At 40.1% G+C, this 17,374-nt stretch overlaps 1 protein-coding gene across 6 annotated transcripts in view; it reads left to right on the top strand.

Annotated features, from left to right (window-relative positions):
- The window catches only part of pde4d (phosphodiesterase 4D, cAMP-specific), a 159,549-nt gene that overhangs the window by 61,625 nt on the left and 80,550 nt on the right, over positions 1-17,374 (top strand). The window contains exon 1 of one of the 6 annotated variants that reach the window (XM_019259893.2): positions 10,055-10,749. The exons of the other annotated variants lie outside the window; for them this stretch is intronic. Within the exon in view, the coding sequence (XP_019115438.1) occupies positions 10,487-10,749 (263 nt within the window). The 5' untranslated portion in view covers positions 10,055-10,486. Of the gene's footprint in view, positions 1-10,054; positions 10,750-17,374 lie in introns of those variants that run through there. 6 annotated transcript variants of the gene reach the window in all.

Below are 17,374 nucleotides of genomic sequence, written 5' to 3'. Positions count from 1 at the left end.
ATTGAAGGATTATAATCATTAGATCCAAATTAAACTATTAATAGGACTGACTTCACAGCAGACACTTTGACTTGTCATAATAGGAGAAGCACAGGTGTTAAAATAACAATGATGTGTGTCACTGTAAGCCATGACAGTGTGACAATGAGCCAGCATACACAGTACTAGAGCTCTGAAACTGAGGCAGCTAAATGGAGTTAATCCATTATTGTTTTATTATTCACGGCTTTGCTTTTCCTGCTGTGACATTGTGTTCCTGTATCAGAATGTCTCAAATGTCAAGTTGATTAACACTATCCTTGAAGGCAAGCTGCACCGACACAAGTCTGCTTCCAGCTCTTGGAAAGTACTGTGTGGGAAAGTTGCTAAGACTTTTTATTAATGTTGAATGAAATGATGAGATAGACAGAACAAATGGCCAGAACAAATGGCTAGTAGCAGGTCATTTTCGGTGACCAATTGAGAGGGGCAAGGGGTGTACGGCCAACATCAACAGCCACTGGAAAATGGGTAAACCTCCACCTGTGTCGTAGGTTATGAATAACATGATGCTTGGCAGTGAACCTTCAGATGCTTTTGCAAAGCACCTCAGGCTTTTATTTACACTCCATCAAATAAAAGTCTTTATTATTCTGGTGACTTGGCTTCCCTGAGTTGTGACTTGACTCTCTCTCACAGTATTATATGTGAAACGAGTTGTTCAAAGTCTGATGAATTGTCTCAAGTGATGTGATTTGGTACACAGTGTAAAAGAGATTGAGAACATACTGGTACCCATATCATTCAAAAAAAGTTTTACTTTTGAAGTCTAGTGAACATTCAGTGAACTTCAACAACTGCTGAGAATCACCCATGTGTTATATTGGAAAGTGGAGATTAGCATGTATTTTCTCATTAATAATTCAGTGTCAATTTTGAGGAGCAATTCCCCTCTCATCATGCATCGGTGGCCACTCCACACCCATGTCTGCAAATCCCAGCATCATCCCCCTAATAGCCCCGTCCTAAATGAGCCATACGCTTACCTCATTTAACAGATTGTTTGTAATGAGCATAGTCATTTCTTTGTGTTGATCTGGAGTGTGCTCTCTTGTGTGGATTAGATATGTGTAGTGTTTACCTTATATACAAGGAACTGTACTTAAATATTGATTATGTACAAAAGATGAGGTTTAAAACATCCCATCCTTTATTAAATTGAAATTCAGATAAGGAGGGAAAAAAGGTCACTAACATTATCAGTGTCTTCCACCATCATCAAACCACTGAATTGACCTAAACCTCTGGAGTATCTAAACCTTATCTTCATCTCTAACATGCAACACACAGCCTCCATTCATATCCACCACATACATAAAACTATGGTATTTCCTGCTAACGCAAAGAAGCATAAGCATGCATATATAAATGTGTCCCAAAAGGAAGCACATATAAATAGATGCATTGACATTCATACAGTACACACAAAGAGACACACAAGTCCAGGTACAGACTTCCTGGGTTTGCTCTATTTCTTGAGCTACTCCACTCTTCCTGGCCTCCTCTCTCCCCTCATCACCTCTCAGCCTCTCTTTTTTTATCCCTGTGGTCATTTGTATTCATCCACTTTCATTTACTGTCACCCGGTGTGAGTTGCAGCCTACTCTGAGCTCCTCTCTTACTTGGCAAGCAGCTCCGTTCGCTTTCCTCCCTCACACTCGTCCATACCCCATGTTCTGCATCTCCCCAGCCCATTTCCTCTCATCATGGCATGCTGTGTGCACACCAGACTGCAGCACAATAAATAACCACTATTGCAATACTCCAAAATAAATGCAACTGAACACAAGACAGATACACAAAGGCTGCCATTCAATGGCACGCACGTTCACATGCACGCATTTAATCAAACGTACCAGCGGTGTATGCTAATGGATTCTGGCCAGGGTCTGTATTACTTCTTTCTCTGGCCATGAACCCAGTAATAACTGAGGACTCCCTGAAGTTTTAGCTTACTAGGTCATTCAGCCTTGACGCACGTTGGCTTCGACTCATAATACATAGAGAATTGCAGTGATGATCAGGACAGTGTCAGTAGCAGGAATAGATGCTCTTTGAATATATATATATATTTTTAGCTCTATTATTTTCCCTTTCTCCTGACTCTGTTACATGTCGGCCTTAATTTTGAGCCATTGGAGTTAGTGCTGGATATCAGATACTTAAATGTTGCTTCTGCCTTTTCAGGAAGCATCAATGCATTTGATTTCGTAATGATGAATGTGAAAACACAACCCATTACTTATTTAGTGCCCACAGGCAGAAGCAACCTAATTACAAATCTATTTTTTTTAGATCTGCACATCTCAAACTGTAACGTGGGCTGCCTATTATTTACAGAATAATCCAGTTTTACCACAGCCGTTCTGTCATTTGTAATTCAACAATGTGTATGTGGCAGAATATGTGACCTTTGACCATCGGTGGGAGGGAGGGAGGGAGGGAATTGGACCACAGTCCGTATCAGGGTCACGATGACAGCTGTGCTAGGCAACTAACTGTCCATGAGATAACCCCACAGTGGCTGAGAGACCAGCTGTAAAGATCAGCAGGAAGATGAGGTAATGGATGATAATGGGGAGAAAAGGTACAAATACAATGATTTGAAATGAACAGGAAAAGTAGGGTAAAGAAGATGTTTAGTCAGACAGGGATAGATGATGTACTTGCTGTCCAGAGTTTCAGACTAAAGAAAACAAAAACAGAACCGTCAGATTCATGAATAGAAATAAGAACGGAACATTTCAGTGTAGAAAGGCATTCTGTATCTCCAAATTCAGCACTGTTGGTGTGTGTTTCAAAGGGTTTTGTTTTGATGATACAAGCAGGTTTTGTTTTGCCCCCTTCAGCTCTGTCTGCACACCGAAGCACCATGGCTCATTTGTGGACTAGTGCCACATCTTGCCATTTTCTTGCACCACACTGTCCTTCTTTAAAAAATAAATAAATAAATAATAATAAAAATTCACATTCAATCTACAGTACAGTTTGTTTCCCACTTTTTTTTTTGGTTCAGAAAAGTGGACTGGCTCCATTTTGCATGTGCAAGGCCGACTGCTTTCATCTCAGGCTGTGAGTCATCCGAAGCCAGACCTCCTTAAATGTTAAAACTATAAAGAAAAATGTCACTGCTCAAAGGGAGGAAAACACAGTGCTATTTAACAGCACTGCTTGGTCATGATAAAAGTAAACAGTTGATGTAACTCAAATTCTCAGGAAATTAGATGGAAGATGGAGATGAGCCCTGAAGAGTCGATGTCATATCAAAGACTAACACAAGTGTAACGGCATAAACACACACATTACATCACTGTTATAGCTGTATTAACTTGCCTCTTCGTGGTTTAAATAAACATCAGTGTAGTTTGGTTTGCCTTTGTGATGACTTTATTGTAGATTTTTTTTCTAATCAACTGCTGCCATCTATTGGTCACAAATATAAAACTAACTCTGTGCTTGATATTTGATATTTTAATTCATGGTGTTTATATTTCTGGAAATTTCCTGTATACAAAAGAGCATGTTGAGCATTGATATCACATCTGACAATGTAGGACATCAAGAAGGTGTTTTTATACCTCTAAATACTGATGGATGGTCTCACTTTTCTGAATTGTATGAATATGTTTTGCCCCACGTTCTTTGTGGCAGCTATAACAAAAATGTTTTTATGTATAAAATAGGGTTTAAGAAGGGGTTTGCTGAAGTTGTTGGTGAAATCTTGTAACTGTGTTTAAATTTACAAGATTTCAATACCAATTTATTTGGAGGGAGGCTGAGATGTTTTTCTGAAAACACACAGTCCATTTTACAAGTGCTCAGGGACTAAATTGCAATAAAAATGCCTCCACGGAAAGTATGATTTGCCCTTTTGAACATGGTTATTTGTGCACCAGAGTGAGTTAAAGTTTGTTAGTCCAGTGCATTTATTTTTTCTCTGCAGTACCTTTTTAAAATTTATGGTCAGCAGCTAATCACTGGGGTAATTTGATTGCACCCATATGTTCTTCTTCATTTGTTTTGATGGTGTTTACTTAATCATGGATATTGTGCAGCAGTGTTAGTAACTCTGGGTGAAAGCATAAAAATATAAATGTACAATTACAGTATTCATAGAACAAGAAGAAGGAAAAAGGTCCACAATTATTCACACTGTTCCTGTAACCCGTTTCTAAATCTCACAGTGGTAGAAAATGTCCACATGAGGGAGGCAGAGCTTCATCAAGGTTTGGATGCATTGTGTCTGTTAGTAATATAATGGCTGGTAAAGACATTGAATTGTAGAGAAACCTGAATTTAAATCATCCTTTCAGATCCCCCCATTAGCTCCTTGCTTGTCTCCTCCTATTAAATATTATTTCAGCAGTGTCACATCACCTTTTACATGTTACCTAGACCATTTTTAACCGATTCTCAGCTTCATCCAGCCAGTCAAAGTGTCCTTGGGCAAGATACTGATCCCCAAAGTGCCTCTAATGGTTGTGCCACCGGTGTGTGATTGTGTATATGGGTGAGCTTTGTATCATTGAGATGATTGCTGTATGTAGTACTGCTGATGAGCAGTTGGCACCTTGCATGGGAGCCTCTGCCGTCAGTGTATTAATATGTGTGTAAATGGGTGAATGTGATAAGTGTTGTAAAGTGCTTTGAGTGGTCTGTATAAAGCCATTAACAAAGTCCACTGGAGCTTTTGGGGTTAAGGGCCTTGCTCAAGGGAACCTCAGGGGCGATGATAAGGGAGTGGCAAGTGCCGCTTTTTCACTTTCCTAACCCAGATTTATCCTGCCGGTTCTGGGGATTGAACCAACAAATTGAATCTATGTAAGTGGTAACAATAGCAATAGATACATGTAATAAATCATCATCTTAGACATCCTTTGACATAATAAGAAATTAAGTGCACGGATTTGATTGTCAAGTGTCATGCGGAGAACCCTTTGCCAATAACAACCCAGACTCCAGACTGTGCTCAGAGAGGTGACGGCATGCTGTGTGCTGCCAAAAGCAAGGCATCAAATCTGCCAAGATGAAACAATATTTTGCAAGGAATTTGTAGGCAATGAGCACCAACAGTGTTCCGCTATCATTTTTCAATCTAAGTTTTGTTTTATATGTTCGAAGAACACAAATGGGAAATTAAAGTGTTTAGACATTTATCAAAACTTAGTCAGAGCTGAATTATGTATGAAGATGAATACAAATAAAACTAAATAGTCTTATATTCAGTTTCCTTCTGTGCATGCAGAAGTTGAGGTATCTGCTCTATTATTGTCTTCAGATAATGTATGAATCATACATCTGCTCTATATCCTCTAGGCTAGTACATAATGCACAAGGTTTGAGACTATATCATTAACACCTACACAGAATACTTCATTTGTGAAGCATATAATGGTCAGTTTGTTGAGCCCAGAGAGGTGCTGATTCATTCCGGTGTACATTTTTTTCTTTTAACCTTCGGGTGTGTATTTGTCAGATTAGACTGCATTATATTGCACAAAAGACTATTGAATTACATTTAACAGTCAGGTGTTTCAAGTTTCAAGTGGGGAAAGTTTGGTGTATCAGATTTTTTGCTGGAGACTGCAACAAAAACCCTGCCCAAACTTTCTGTTTAGTACGAAGCCCTGGAATGACAATTCCAGGACTTCAAAAAACCTGCTTGAAGTATTATTCGATGCATGTTTTATGTCCACATATTCTTATTTTTGGATGCCATAAGCTACCAAGTGCACCAACCAAGAACAAAACTATAAAATCAACATTAAAGGGAAATTGCATTCCCATTTTATATGGATGTCCAATTAGTGTTGAAGGTAAATTTAAAATGTCAATCAAAGCAATAAATTTCCCCAGTGCATGCTATATTTACAGAGAAATAGCTGCAAAATCTCTTCTTCTTCCAGCACCAGTACTGTCATGCACAGTAATGTAGTTGGTATAAAGGAAGACTACAGGATATTTCAGCTTATTGATATTTATACATGGAGGAATTCATTCACTTGGCAACATAGTGTGATTTTGATAAGCAGTCAGTATCTGACTTAGTTTGGTCAGTGGGCATGGGTCCAAGTAATTTAAGGGATGAAGCATTAACATGAATAATTTCAAATGTAACAGCGCTAACTATTTAGGGGATAGCTAATGGTGTTAAATGAGTTGTGTGAGTGTTGGATTAAGATGCACCTTAGTTACATGATGATAGCCTACCTATACAAAGTGTTTGTCCATTCTGGGCTACTGTATAAATATGGTGGTTAAGCCTGACAGACTCTGCAAGAGAACCTGTGGCATCTGTAGATATAAGGCTTATTTTAAATAAACAAATAATTCTTATTTTTGGATAATTAAATACTATTTCATGTTATTCTCATGCTATAATCTATAAATAGAGATCCCTAAACACTGGACCTTTAACCAGAAATGTAAGAATTCTCTCTTGTACCCATGACCTTGGAAATGAATTGTATCTTGCCTGCAGGCAATAGCATTTCAAGTGCTGCACATAGTAAAAAGTGGCTTTGACATGTTTTAATTTTTTCTATGGCCACTCCAGGGCTGCATTGTTTAGGAATTGTAATATAGATTTTTTAAAAATGGCTGTAGTCAGGGCTGGTGCCCATTGTGCTTTTATCTGTGTCCTCAGTTCTTTCCAGTGTTGTGGACTGTACTGTACATGTTTGTGTGTTATGGGTCTGTTCAAGTGTCTGCATATACCATACGTTTGCCATGCTAATTGGCTTCTATTTCTTTGCTTTTATTCACCCAGTGTTTAGTTCTTGAAAAATCCACGTGTCCCTCTCCATCCATGTTGCTCCTGGTAACCAGGGGGAAATGTACTGTACATAGACGTCATATGCAGCAACAGGGAAAAAATGTTTTATAACGAAAAAAAGATAAGCGATAAGACAAGTTGCAGAAGAGAGGTGGAAGGAGAGAGAGCACAAGGAGTGGGAAAGAATGAGGGTAATGATGCATGATGGTGGTGTGTTCAAGTGAGAGAAAAACAAATAAAATGCTTAAAAGATGGCATTGACTATTGTAAGGTGATGATGAATTGCAAGCTGTCAAATGAAGGCCAACTGTTCTCCATTGCTGTCAGGGCTGAAAGTGTCTGACTGACTGCCACAGCTTGTCTTTGACTAAGGGTTGCATTTTGATGATGGTGACAGACCGACAGCACCAACCATTGCAGCTTCAGAAAATGTAGCATTTTTCAAAATTAAGGGTTTTTCTAACTAATTGAAATTAATTTCACGGAAGGGTTTTCCACACTATAAGGGAGCATGTGATCCTTGGTTGGAAATAAAGACTAAAGAGCAAAAAGTAGGGAGTAGACAAATGTTTGCTTTGTCCCTAATATATGGTATCAGCAACTGTTTCTTTTTACATGCCCACAAGGAGCTTCACTGTGAGGGTGTAATGTGCCTGCAGGTTCAGCCCCAACAAATCAACCATCCTTTGTACAGGATTACCAGTCAACCAGTAAGATCTGCTATTGTGGCAACAAGGGCACCAATTGTGTTTATTTGAAGACACGACCAAGTGTGAGGTACTGGCAGCAAGTATCAAAGCACTTTTTTCAGTCTTTGTGGTGATAGAAAAGAGCTAACACTTGTCTATTTACAATGATTTTTTCCCCTATCAACCCCTTTTTGATAAGGTTAACGGTTTTCTCATTCAAACCTACTATAATTCCTTTTGGAGTCCTTTTGTATAGAACTGCAGCACTGTAAATGCTATGTCTTGTTGGAGAGTGAACATGTTCCCTACCTGCACCATATACCTGCTTAACCATGCTTAATTAGTGCAACATTGTAACAATTTGAAAAACAGGTATATTAATGTATTTTTAAATTTTGAGAATGTACTATGAAGTATGTGTTCTGCTGGTTTATAGGTGCTATGCATCGGATGCTGGGTGATGCCAAAGCAGTTGGCTTGGCTACAGATGGACACAAAGTGTCACTAACTCATTGCTAAGGTTGCCATGTAAGGATAGTTTGTTAGGAGGTTGCTGGATGTTTACTACAGTCTTCCAAGATTATTGCTATGATAGAATACTGCATTGGTGTTATGGGTGGTAGGTTGTGTGTTGCTTTTGTGGTTGTTAGGATGCTGCAGTGAAACATTCCATGTGGCTCACATACTAACTCAAACTATCTTACTTATATGAATTTGTAGAGAGAATTTGGGAGTTGCAGGACAAATTACATGCCAGATGTGCAAATGCCGGACATGCTGTATATTGGACTGCCACAGAATATTTAACACACATTGATGATACCCAATGGACGAATTCAAATGACTTTGGTGATTGAAGTTTTGATCTAGCACCACCACCACCATACCATACCTATTAAAATCTCTTTAAATCTATGAAGTTAATTGTCACAAAGTTTGGAACACACATTCATAGTTCCTAGATGATGTATCCTAAATAACTTTTCTTGTAGTGCCACCAACAGGTTAACATTTCTGGCATAGAGTTACCATTCTAGTGCTAAACTAAAATGCCAACTGTAAACCTTATACCCATGTCTTTGTGTGCATGTTGCAATATTGATGTTACCATACACAGCACCACTGTGCAACAACTGTGTAGAGCAGGTAGCATGGTTAGTCTGGTTTCCCTGAATCTCTGGAATGTGAACTGTAGCCAAGAAGTGATCCCCCGATTATGTTTTAATCTGCACTTTCTTTTTCTTTTTTTTTTGTGACTGCATGTCTAGAATAGGAGAGCTTAAATTATATTAACCCAGAGCTTAATAAACACTGCATCCTAGTTTGAGTATATGCCAGAGAACAGCCAAAGACAAACTTTGATTGTATAATTTTGCATTTGTGTTGGGTAGATAATTAATCTTGATAAGAAATGCGTAATACATTGTGTTGCTTTAGGTTTGCAGCCGGGCCAAGTTAAAGTTCCCCCTCTTGACTGCTTTGACATTAGGTGTGCTGTCGGGCACTTGTAGAAACTGGATATATAAAAATGGTACAGTAAAATTGTTGACACCTGGAGGTACATTTTTTTTTTTTAGGTTGTCTGGTAGTTGAAAGTAGAATGACTAAAAGCTGGTTAGAGGCAGGTATGTTCTCGATTCCAGATAAGTTGCCAGTTGCTAGGTTGAGGAGGGAAAAGGCTAGGGGGTAGCATATTACATTCAGCAGGCAATGTTTTCATATTTACCAGCGTGTCTGCCCTCATTTAAAAAACTAGTACTGTGAAAGGGAGTGGCAGAAGCCGGAGGGTCTTCCCTATATTGTCTTGCAATTGTTAGTAAAATGCAAATCCAATCCAATTTGTGCTCATGTGCACATACAGGTGTACGCACAGCATCACTTGCTGTTCCTAAAAGGATGTCCTCTGAAGCAGAGTCTGGATTGAGGGCTACTTAATAACTAATGGGTGCTTTTAGTGCGGTCTGCTGCATCGAGAAATGCACCCACACAGATGCATGTACCTCGACTCTCAGACGCATGCATGCGCACAACATTTTTTCACATTGTTACTCAGGATTAACATCTTTCTCTTCATACCTCCTCATTTTCTCCTCTGTTGTGTGTGTGTGTGTGTATGTGTGTGTGTGTACACACAATCTCAAACACTCTCTCACACATGCTCACGCTCTGCTCAGCTCCAAAGGATCAGTAGCTTATAAACTGGCTGCAGTCAGCAGTCAGTCTCTCTGTCGAGGGAGAGGGAGGAAGGATAAATTGCTCCGACTGGATAGAACAGATCTGAACGAAGCCTTACTGGGTTGTGTCATACTGGGCAGAGGCTTTTAACTGGTGATCAAACACTATTTTTGTTTTTTTAACCAGACAGAACTGGACTGTTGTTCTGGGCTTGAATTGACTGAATTAGTTCAGCTAAACTCTTGCTGGGCTAGATTTCACTGGACTGTGTTGAGTTCGCCTGCAGGCCAGGGGGAGAAAGGGCTGGAATAGACGGAATTCCCTGTTCTTTTTTTTTTTTTTCTCTCTCTCTCTCTCATCCCGCCCTCCCTCTCTCCTTCCATCCTCCTCTCATCTTTTCCCTTGCACTCTTTCACAGCAGACATCCAGTGTTGCAGAGCAGACAAAGGCAGCAGCCCTCAGTGCTTCTGTTCATCTGCTGGCTCCTTAAAAGACGGAAAGGGGGGGAAAAAGAGACCAGGGATTTTTCTTCTCTTTTATATCCCCTGCTTTTGTACAGAGGTAGCTGCTGGTGTGAGGAATTACCAGCAGAGCTTTTCAGTTTGTCATCCAGAGGATTTTTGGATGTTTTTTTATTTTTTATTTTTTTTACAAATTCCTAAAATTTGATGGAATCCGTGGACTGTGACAGAGAAGAAGCATACGCTTAGCGTTTGCATTGCTTTATCTCTGATTTATTTTTTGCTGCCTTAATTGTTCATTCATTTGGTCAGTGCTGGTGGTGTTGGTGGTGAAGCCGGGGGCAGGCATGGCCCAGCAGGCAGGCATGGGGGTGACCCACCAGGACACCCTGGCAGTGCCCCCCATGCCCAAACACTCCGGCCTGAATGAAGACCTGGTGAAGATCCTGCGGGAGAACCTGCTGCAGCCGGAGAGGCCAAGAGGACACCGGCGGTCTCCCTCCTCCATCTCCCCCCGCCTTTCCCCCCGCAACTCGCCACGACTGCTTCGTCGCATGCTGCTCAACAACAACATTCACAAACAGAGGCGCTTCACTGTCGCACACACATGGTGAGACTTGGACGGGCAGATAGTAACTAGACGATGAACAGCTGTGTCTCTGTTGTGTGTTGGTGGATATGCAGCTGCATAGGCATACAAAGTGCTGTGTGTGTTTGTCTTTTGTCAGACAGCATGTGGTCTAAACCGCACCCATGGCAAACTTTCAAGGTCGGGATCGTGTTTGTTGAACGGTGTGTGCGAGGAGGGTGCTGTGTGTGATAAGCCATTTGAGTAATTAAACTTTGTTTGCGGTTTAACTTGAATGCTTTCGTCTCACGGAGAAATGGCAGGAGCGTGCGTGAGCAAATCTCTCTTGTAGGTTATACACGTCAAATCTCCTAGGAAACCCTTCTCACCTCAGATAATGAGTTTCTCTGTCTCTCTTCATCTCTGTTTCTATCTCTCTCCCTACTTGTGCCCCCCCCCCTCCTAATCTTCCCCTACCCTCCCCTTCCCATGCTATCTCTGCTTTTACCTCTGTGTGATATACACTAGTGCAGTATGTGTAGAGATATACCCCAAAGCTGCCTGTCTTGTTAGTTGGATAGTACCATCCATCACTACATTTCTTTCCTCCTGCTGTGGTTTCCTCTCCACACCTGCCTGCCTGCAGTTTTTGACTATTAATTAGTCTTCTATTCCCGGCTGTCTATCAGCCTCTGTTGCATTCGCCCACGCTTAATCCCCCTCCCCTCATCTTATATCTATTCCCCATTCAGCCCCCCCTGGACCTCCCACCTCTTCCCCACTCTCATTTTTGTCTATCTCTTCCATTAGACCACCTCCCTTCTGGCATCGGGATCAGGCTCATGACGTAACTGAAAAATTCATATATTCTCACATAAATTCACATATCAGAAATTCTGCACTCTGCAACCTCCCAGTTCTCTCCTTTGCTTCTACCTTGAGGTGTGTTGTATCTCTTTTAGTTTTTTAAAGATGGACAGTTTCTTCCAGTTTCCCCTCATTCTCTGCACTTCTTTACTTCTATCTCACTATCTCCATTTTTAATCCCCCATTTCCCTTATTCTTTCATCTATCATTCCTCCACTCATTCACATTTATCATCTCTCCTCCCTGCTTCTATCTTCTCCCCCTTTGCTTCTTCTTATAACTGATGCCATTAATAGCTCAGGGAGATATACAGATCTCATAGGTCCTATGGTTTTTTTTCTATTTTAGAGGCTCACTGCTTTCTTGCACGTCTGTATAATTTAAATTTTATGAATTAATTATCTGTGTGCAAAATTAAACTGGCTCAGTGTGTGCGTGCAAATGTGGTGTGTACGTGGTTGTTAATTCACATTATGTAATTTTACACACCACCACCATCGTTCTCCCATGTGCCACTTTAAGCAGAAAGCTATTTCTCACAGTTCTGTATTAAGAAGCAGAAACACTTTGGTTCTTACTATGGATTTTCCCTGTTCTGGTGTGATGCTTAGCTTTGTCATCAGCATGGCAGTAAGGCTACTGAGCCTCATGAAAATCCCACTTGTTACATTTTTACAACTGATAAAAACAGCAGGGGTGAAAAGAGCAAGTGGCAGTTGGCATGATATGTTCATTATAGATAAGAAAATAGCCAAAAGACCAAATGTTTGCTTGCATATTTTAACAAAATGCTGCTCAGCATGTTCTGTTATGATACTCTGGCAGTATATGCATGGAGGTGAGCTCCATTTTTTATGGGGGAATCAATTTAAATGACAATCAAAGATTCGCAAATGTTCCCATCTACTGTTTTCTTAAGTTTCTGAGTTCCCTATCTCTTCATGCATTCCTGCAGACCCTTCCTGTATGCAGGTTTGCTAGTTGGACTGACAAACTACCCCAATCAGAGCTAGAATCTGCCCAATAATCAGAAATATAGGCCAAAAGTCCTCAGGGCGACTGATTAATTGGAATATAGCCCAATTTTACATTTGTGGAAATCACATCACCATCACAGCCCACTGAGAATCATTTTAACTTGCCCAGTGTAATGAAAAGTAACCCTAATTGGGTGGAAAAAACAAACATCCAATCTGGCAACACTGGCTGTTTATAGTATACATGTCATGAACTACTACATGACATAATCATGTATCAAAAATCCCATGGAAACCAACAGTGAATTTGTAGTTTGAAGTATTATCTGTGCTGCCAAATCCTGATGCAGATTGTGTCCATGGGCCATAAAATGCTGTTGCAGTCCATTAAATATTAAAAACTCATAAAATAGCCATACTGGACCTGCTTTCTAAAGCATGTTCAGGAACATACAAGAGAAATCAAAAATGCAATCCACGAGTGTTGTGACTCTACAGACTTGTGTGTTGTAGACACTTTCTCTGTTGGTTTTGGGTCTTTTCAATGGATTTTTTTGATACAGATAAATTAAAAGAAAGTCCCCATTAGACGTTTAAATGTCATTTTAAAATGTCAGTCTTCAGTTCTTTTTGATAGCTAACATTCATTCCGCTGTTTATCCTTGGCTACATAATTTGAATAAAACGCTCACACATTCTTCGCAGTCAGTGTTTGATGCCATTTGGCCTTCACCTGAGCGTGCTGCAGAAAACATCTCAGTTCATGTGACAGAGAAATGGAATGTGTTCGCTTTTTCATGTATCCACATGAATCTGAATGTAAAATGGGTACTTTGTTAGACACTAGTCTTTGCATCATAACTGTTGGGGTGACAGGAGGGCAAGAACAGGAAAAGACAGTGATGAGGTTGAGCAATGACCATTTAATTACGGCGTAACTTGTTGGTCATGTACCTGTATTGTTCTTGACATTTGAAAGAACAGGTGGCAGACAGAATATCAGGCAGAGATGAGAGAAAGAGTGTGGGAGGTTAGGAGAGGGGAAAAAAAATGTGTATTTGTGTGTACATGTGTGAGCGAGGGCACAGGAGAGAGACAATTTGTTTGTAAGCGAGAGACACCATCAAATGGCTGTAAGCAGTAGCAAGGTTGACAACTGCAGTGCAATTTACTCCAATCACCTCCTCATTGTTTTACAGCTGCAGGGAATCACAGGGCCGCTGCGCTGTAAATCTGGTGACATACACAGCCCTCAGTGGCTCTACTCCACACTTCATTAATAAGACAATCCTTCTCCATCGACCGATTGGCCTGATGTACTCCTTTTCTGTTGTTATGGGTACATCACCATGAAAATGTACATTGTCTTAACAATCACTTTGAGGATACTTGCATACTTGCTTTTCCGTTTGGCTTCTCTGCTCTGAATAAAATTGATTGACTGTAATTATTTGCAAAGACATTTTTGGGAGGATTTAATGAAACATAACGACTTGGGTTCAGTGTTAAAGGATTTTATCTCTTTATTTGGCAGTTTTTAACTCCAGATAGCCTTGATTGTTGACAAAATGTGATGATGGTGCAGTGGAATTTTAAAAGCTATAAATATTTGAGCTGTAATTTGGCTGAGGGGATTTTAAGTAGAGCGTGGTGGTTCTTATTCAATTGTTGCCGGTGTTATTACAGCCTAAGCTGCTGCACTACCACCAACAGCAGCAGAAGCATTAGTGCAGCTTTCTGTATGGAATTAAAGAGAGTATCTGCAAAACTGGGTGTGTTGACAACAGACTTAAGACTCAGTTTTACATTGTGCCTTGCTATGAGGGGATATGTTTAGGATTTAAGGTTGTTTTTAACAATAGCTGAGGCACATTCACTCTGCAGTCGTTGGAAATTCTTCTTCTTTAAATTAAGCGCGATAGGAGTTGATGGTAGTGATATGTACAAATTGATTTTCACCCAGTTTCTAATGACTCTTTAATGTAAAATGTATATGTCGTTTTTATTTATATTTATATATATATTCCCAACGTACAGCACCTTCTGTTAAATGCTTACATGTTTGCCTTGTGAAACAGGACAGGACGTCAATTGCTTTTAAGAGCCATGTCTGCCTCATAATGTGTCCCTAAGATGGTTATTGTTGAAAAATGTACCTGCGTGTCAGAAGGCATTGAAAAATCATAAAGGTGTTCATCGATTGCTCTCAGCCTGAAGAGAGAAACAGAGAAAAAAGAAACACAATAAAGCAAGGGCTTAATGGCATGCTTTCACCTTTGAGTGACAGACAGACCGACACTCACGACTCCGTTTTTGTATTCTCTGCATCTGAATAACTCTGTTGATATCCTGTTTTCAACTTTCCTCCTCACTGACCCTGAGGTATTTTTAATGCTGTTGCACAACAGTGTCTGATGCTGCATTGCAACAGTGCTAGTGTCTCTTTATGTAACAGGAGAGGGGGGTTTCAGCGGGGGGAGAACAGGTGGCTCTGACTGGTGATGCTGATGCCAGTGCTTCTCTGCTGGCTGATTGGTTTGAGTGGCGAGATTTTGGTGGAGATGGCTGCAGGATTGGACAGATGTGGACAGCTGAATGATGGATTGATGGATAGCTAGAAGAATGTTTTGATGATTGATGAGTGGGTGGAAGCAGGAAGGGTGGGATGGAGGGAAGGAAGCAGAGCAGAAGAGAAGGGAGAGTGTGGGAGTAGAGGACCTCAAGCTAAACACAGTGGTGCTAATCTAGGCAGAGTATGACTCTCTCTACTTCTCACTCGGTTATATCACATCTCTTTCTCTGTATGTCTTTCCTGCCTTCTCTCTCATTTCTCTTTGGCATTTCCTCCCTTAAGGAAGCTGATGTAGCTGCTACACTTGTCATGGTTTTGCAATTGTTTATAAGTCGTATGACTTATGGTGTGAGTCTGACAAAACATTTATTTTTTAAAGAGTTAGTTTGACAGAGGAAGTCACTGTTCCTGGACAAGAACTACATAACCCCTTATACAACCATCATTTTATTTTGGAGGAGCTAGTAGGCAGTTTTTTCTTACCTTTTGGCAGTAGCAGGCTAGTTATTTACCTTTTCCAGTCTGTAAGCTGCTGTATGATATTCAGCTACTGGCAGTAGCTTCATTTTTACCTCTTCCCATGTCTGTACAGTAAAAATGAATCTACTGCCAGTGGTATCAATGTGGTGATCTAACTGAAGCAAGAAAGCAGAGTGTATTTCCCAAAGCTAATCCTTTTAGGTTGACAACGTTATAGACTAGGCTTCATTAATTCTCAAGCACAAGCCACATATTCTCTGTTTTTTTGCCACTGAATGTCGGTCGGATAAACCATGCAAGTTGGAAGTTACAGTATAATGGTCGTTTTTTTGACAGATTTTTTTAAAATGATAATGAAAATGATTATTTCCCTAATCGGAAATTATATTTTAGTGTGAAATTGCTGATTTAAAATATTTAGCTTGAAAGAGTAGTGCAAGCGTTTTGAGGGGAGATTAACACACAACTGTGACACAGTTTGTCAAAGCTCAGTTCCCCAAATATGTATATATACTTGTCTGTAGACCTCTGTGTTAAATACAGTTTAAATATGAGGTGGTTTAGATGGTTAAATTCAGCACTGTTTGCCAGAAACATTTTCCTGTTTTTCAGTACTTTGCTGCAGAGGTAATTTTCAACCCTTAATGCAGAACTGATGTGTTTACCCTGTTACTGCCTCCTTAGTGAGTTTTCAGCCATTGCTAGATCTAAATCTAAATCTACAGCTACCTCTGGGTGTGGCTTTTAGATGTCATATATCTATTAATAGTCATCGCCATTTTGCCTGTTGTCCTTTTGTATTCCCAGCCTTCTTTTCCATGGTCCATACCATCCTAACATTTATTGTCTTCAGGATGTAGCTTTAAACAATTGCCTTCCATTCCTTTGTGGTGGCTTTGGATTGCAACTGGCGTCCTGCTGTGTAGTAAGGAGGATTCTCCAGGTTTTATCAACCCAAACATGGCTCTCTACCCTGGAGAATAGAGAGCATGTGATTTGCATACATATGAGCATTGCTGCTGCTGTTGCTGCCGTGTGCTTGCTGTGTTAACAGTACTGGCTGTATGACACATCAGCACAATAAAGGCTTTTCATTTAAAAAGACAGGCAGATTTGGACCAATCAGTGAGATCTCACACACATGGTTTTGCACACGTGCACACAAACGTACACTAATAGAGACATACACAATTTGTATGCGTGATTCTTTCACTATTAAAGATTAGACAGGACACCGGTTATATGACTCAGCTTTGACTTAGCATTCTGAGCTAGTGGCCGAGTCAGTGTTGGCTGAGATGAATAAGAAAACTGAGATTATATAACTGTGTGACTGGGAAAGACTGAAAGAGAGAAGGATGACTGAGACCGAGAGGGATACAGGAAGATGCTGGAAATGTATTTCAAATTTCACCAACTGTAATATATCACTTATAAGAATAAGAAAGCTCTTGGGAATTATGGCTCTAATCCAACCGTCCCATTTCTTATGGAGTTGTAGAAAATGGAATAATTTGTAAAATATTAATACATCAGTGCCACATCACCTCATCATAAACAGAGCTTCCACTCTGTGTTGTCTACCCTGTATTCTTGCTAACCTGGAATAACTGCATAAGAGTCATACATTATAAGAATTAAAGACCTGCAAATAACACGAAGGCTCAGAAATGGAAACAAAGTCAGAAAGAATGTCTCTCCTTTGTAATTTTGAGACTTCCTTACACTGTATTTGCTAAAACGCCCTGTAGTTTTATTTAAGAATAGACAA

The sequence above is a fragment of the Larimichthys crocea genome, chromosome III (genome assembly GCF_000972845.2).
Source record: "Larimichthys crocea isolate SSNF chromosome III, L_crocea_2.0, whole genome shotgun sequence".
NCBI classification, from domain to species: domain Eukaryota; kingdom Metazoa; phylum Chordata; class Actinopteri; family Sciaenidae; genus Larimichthys; species Larimichthys crocea.
Note: the sequence above shows the minus strand (reverse complement) of the source record. Positions and strands in the feature narration are given on the sequence as shown.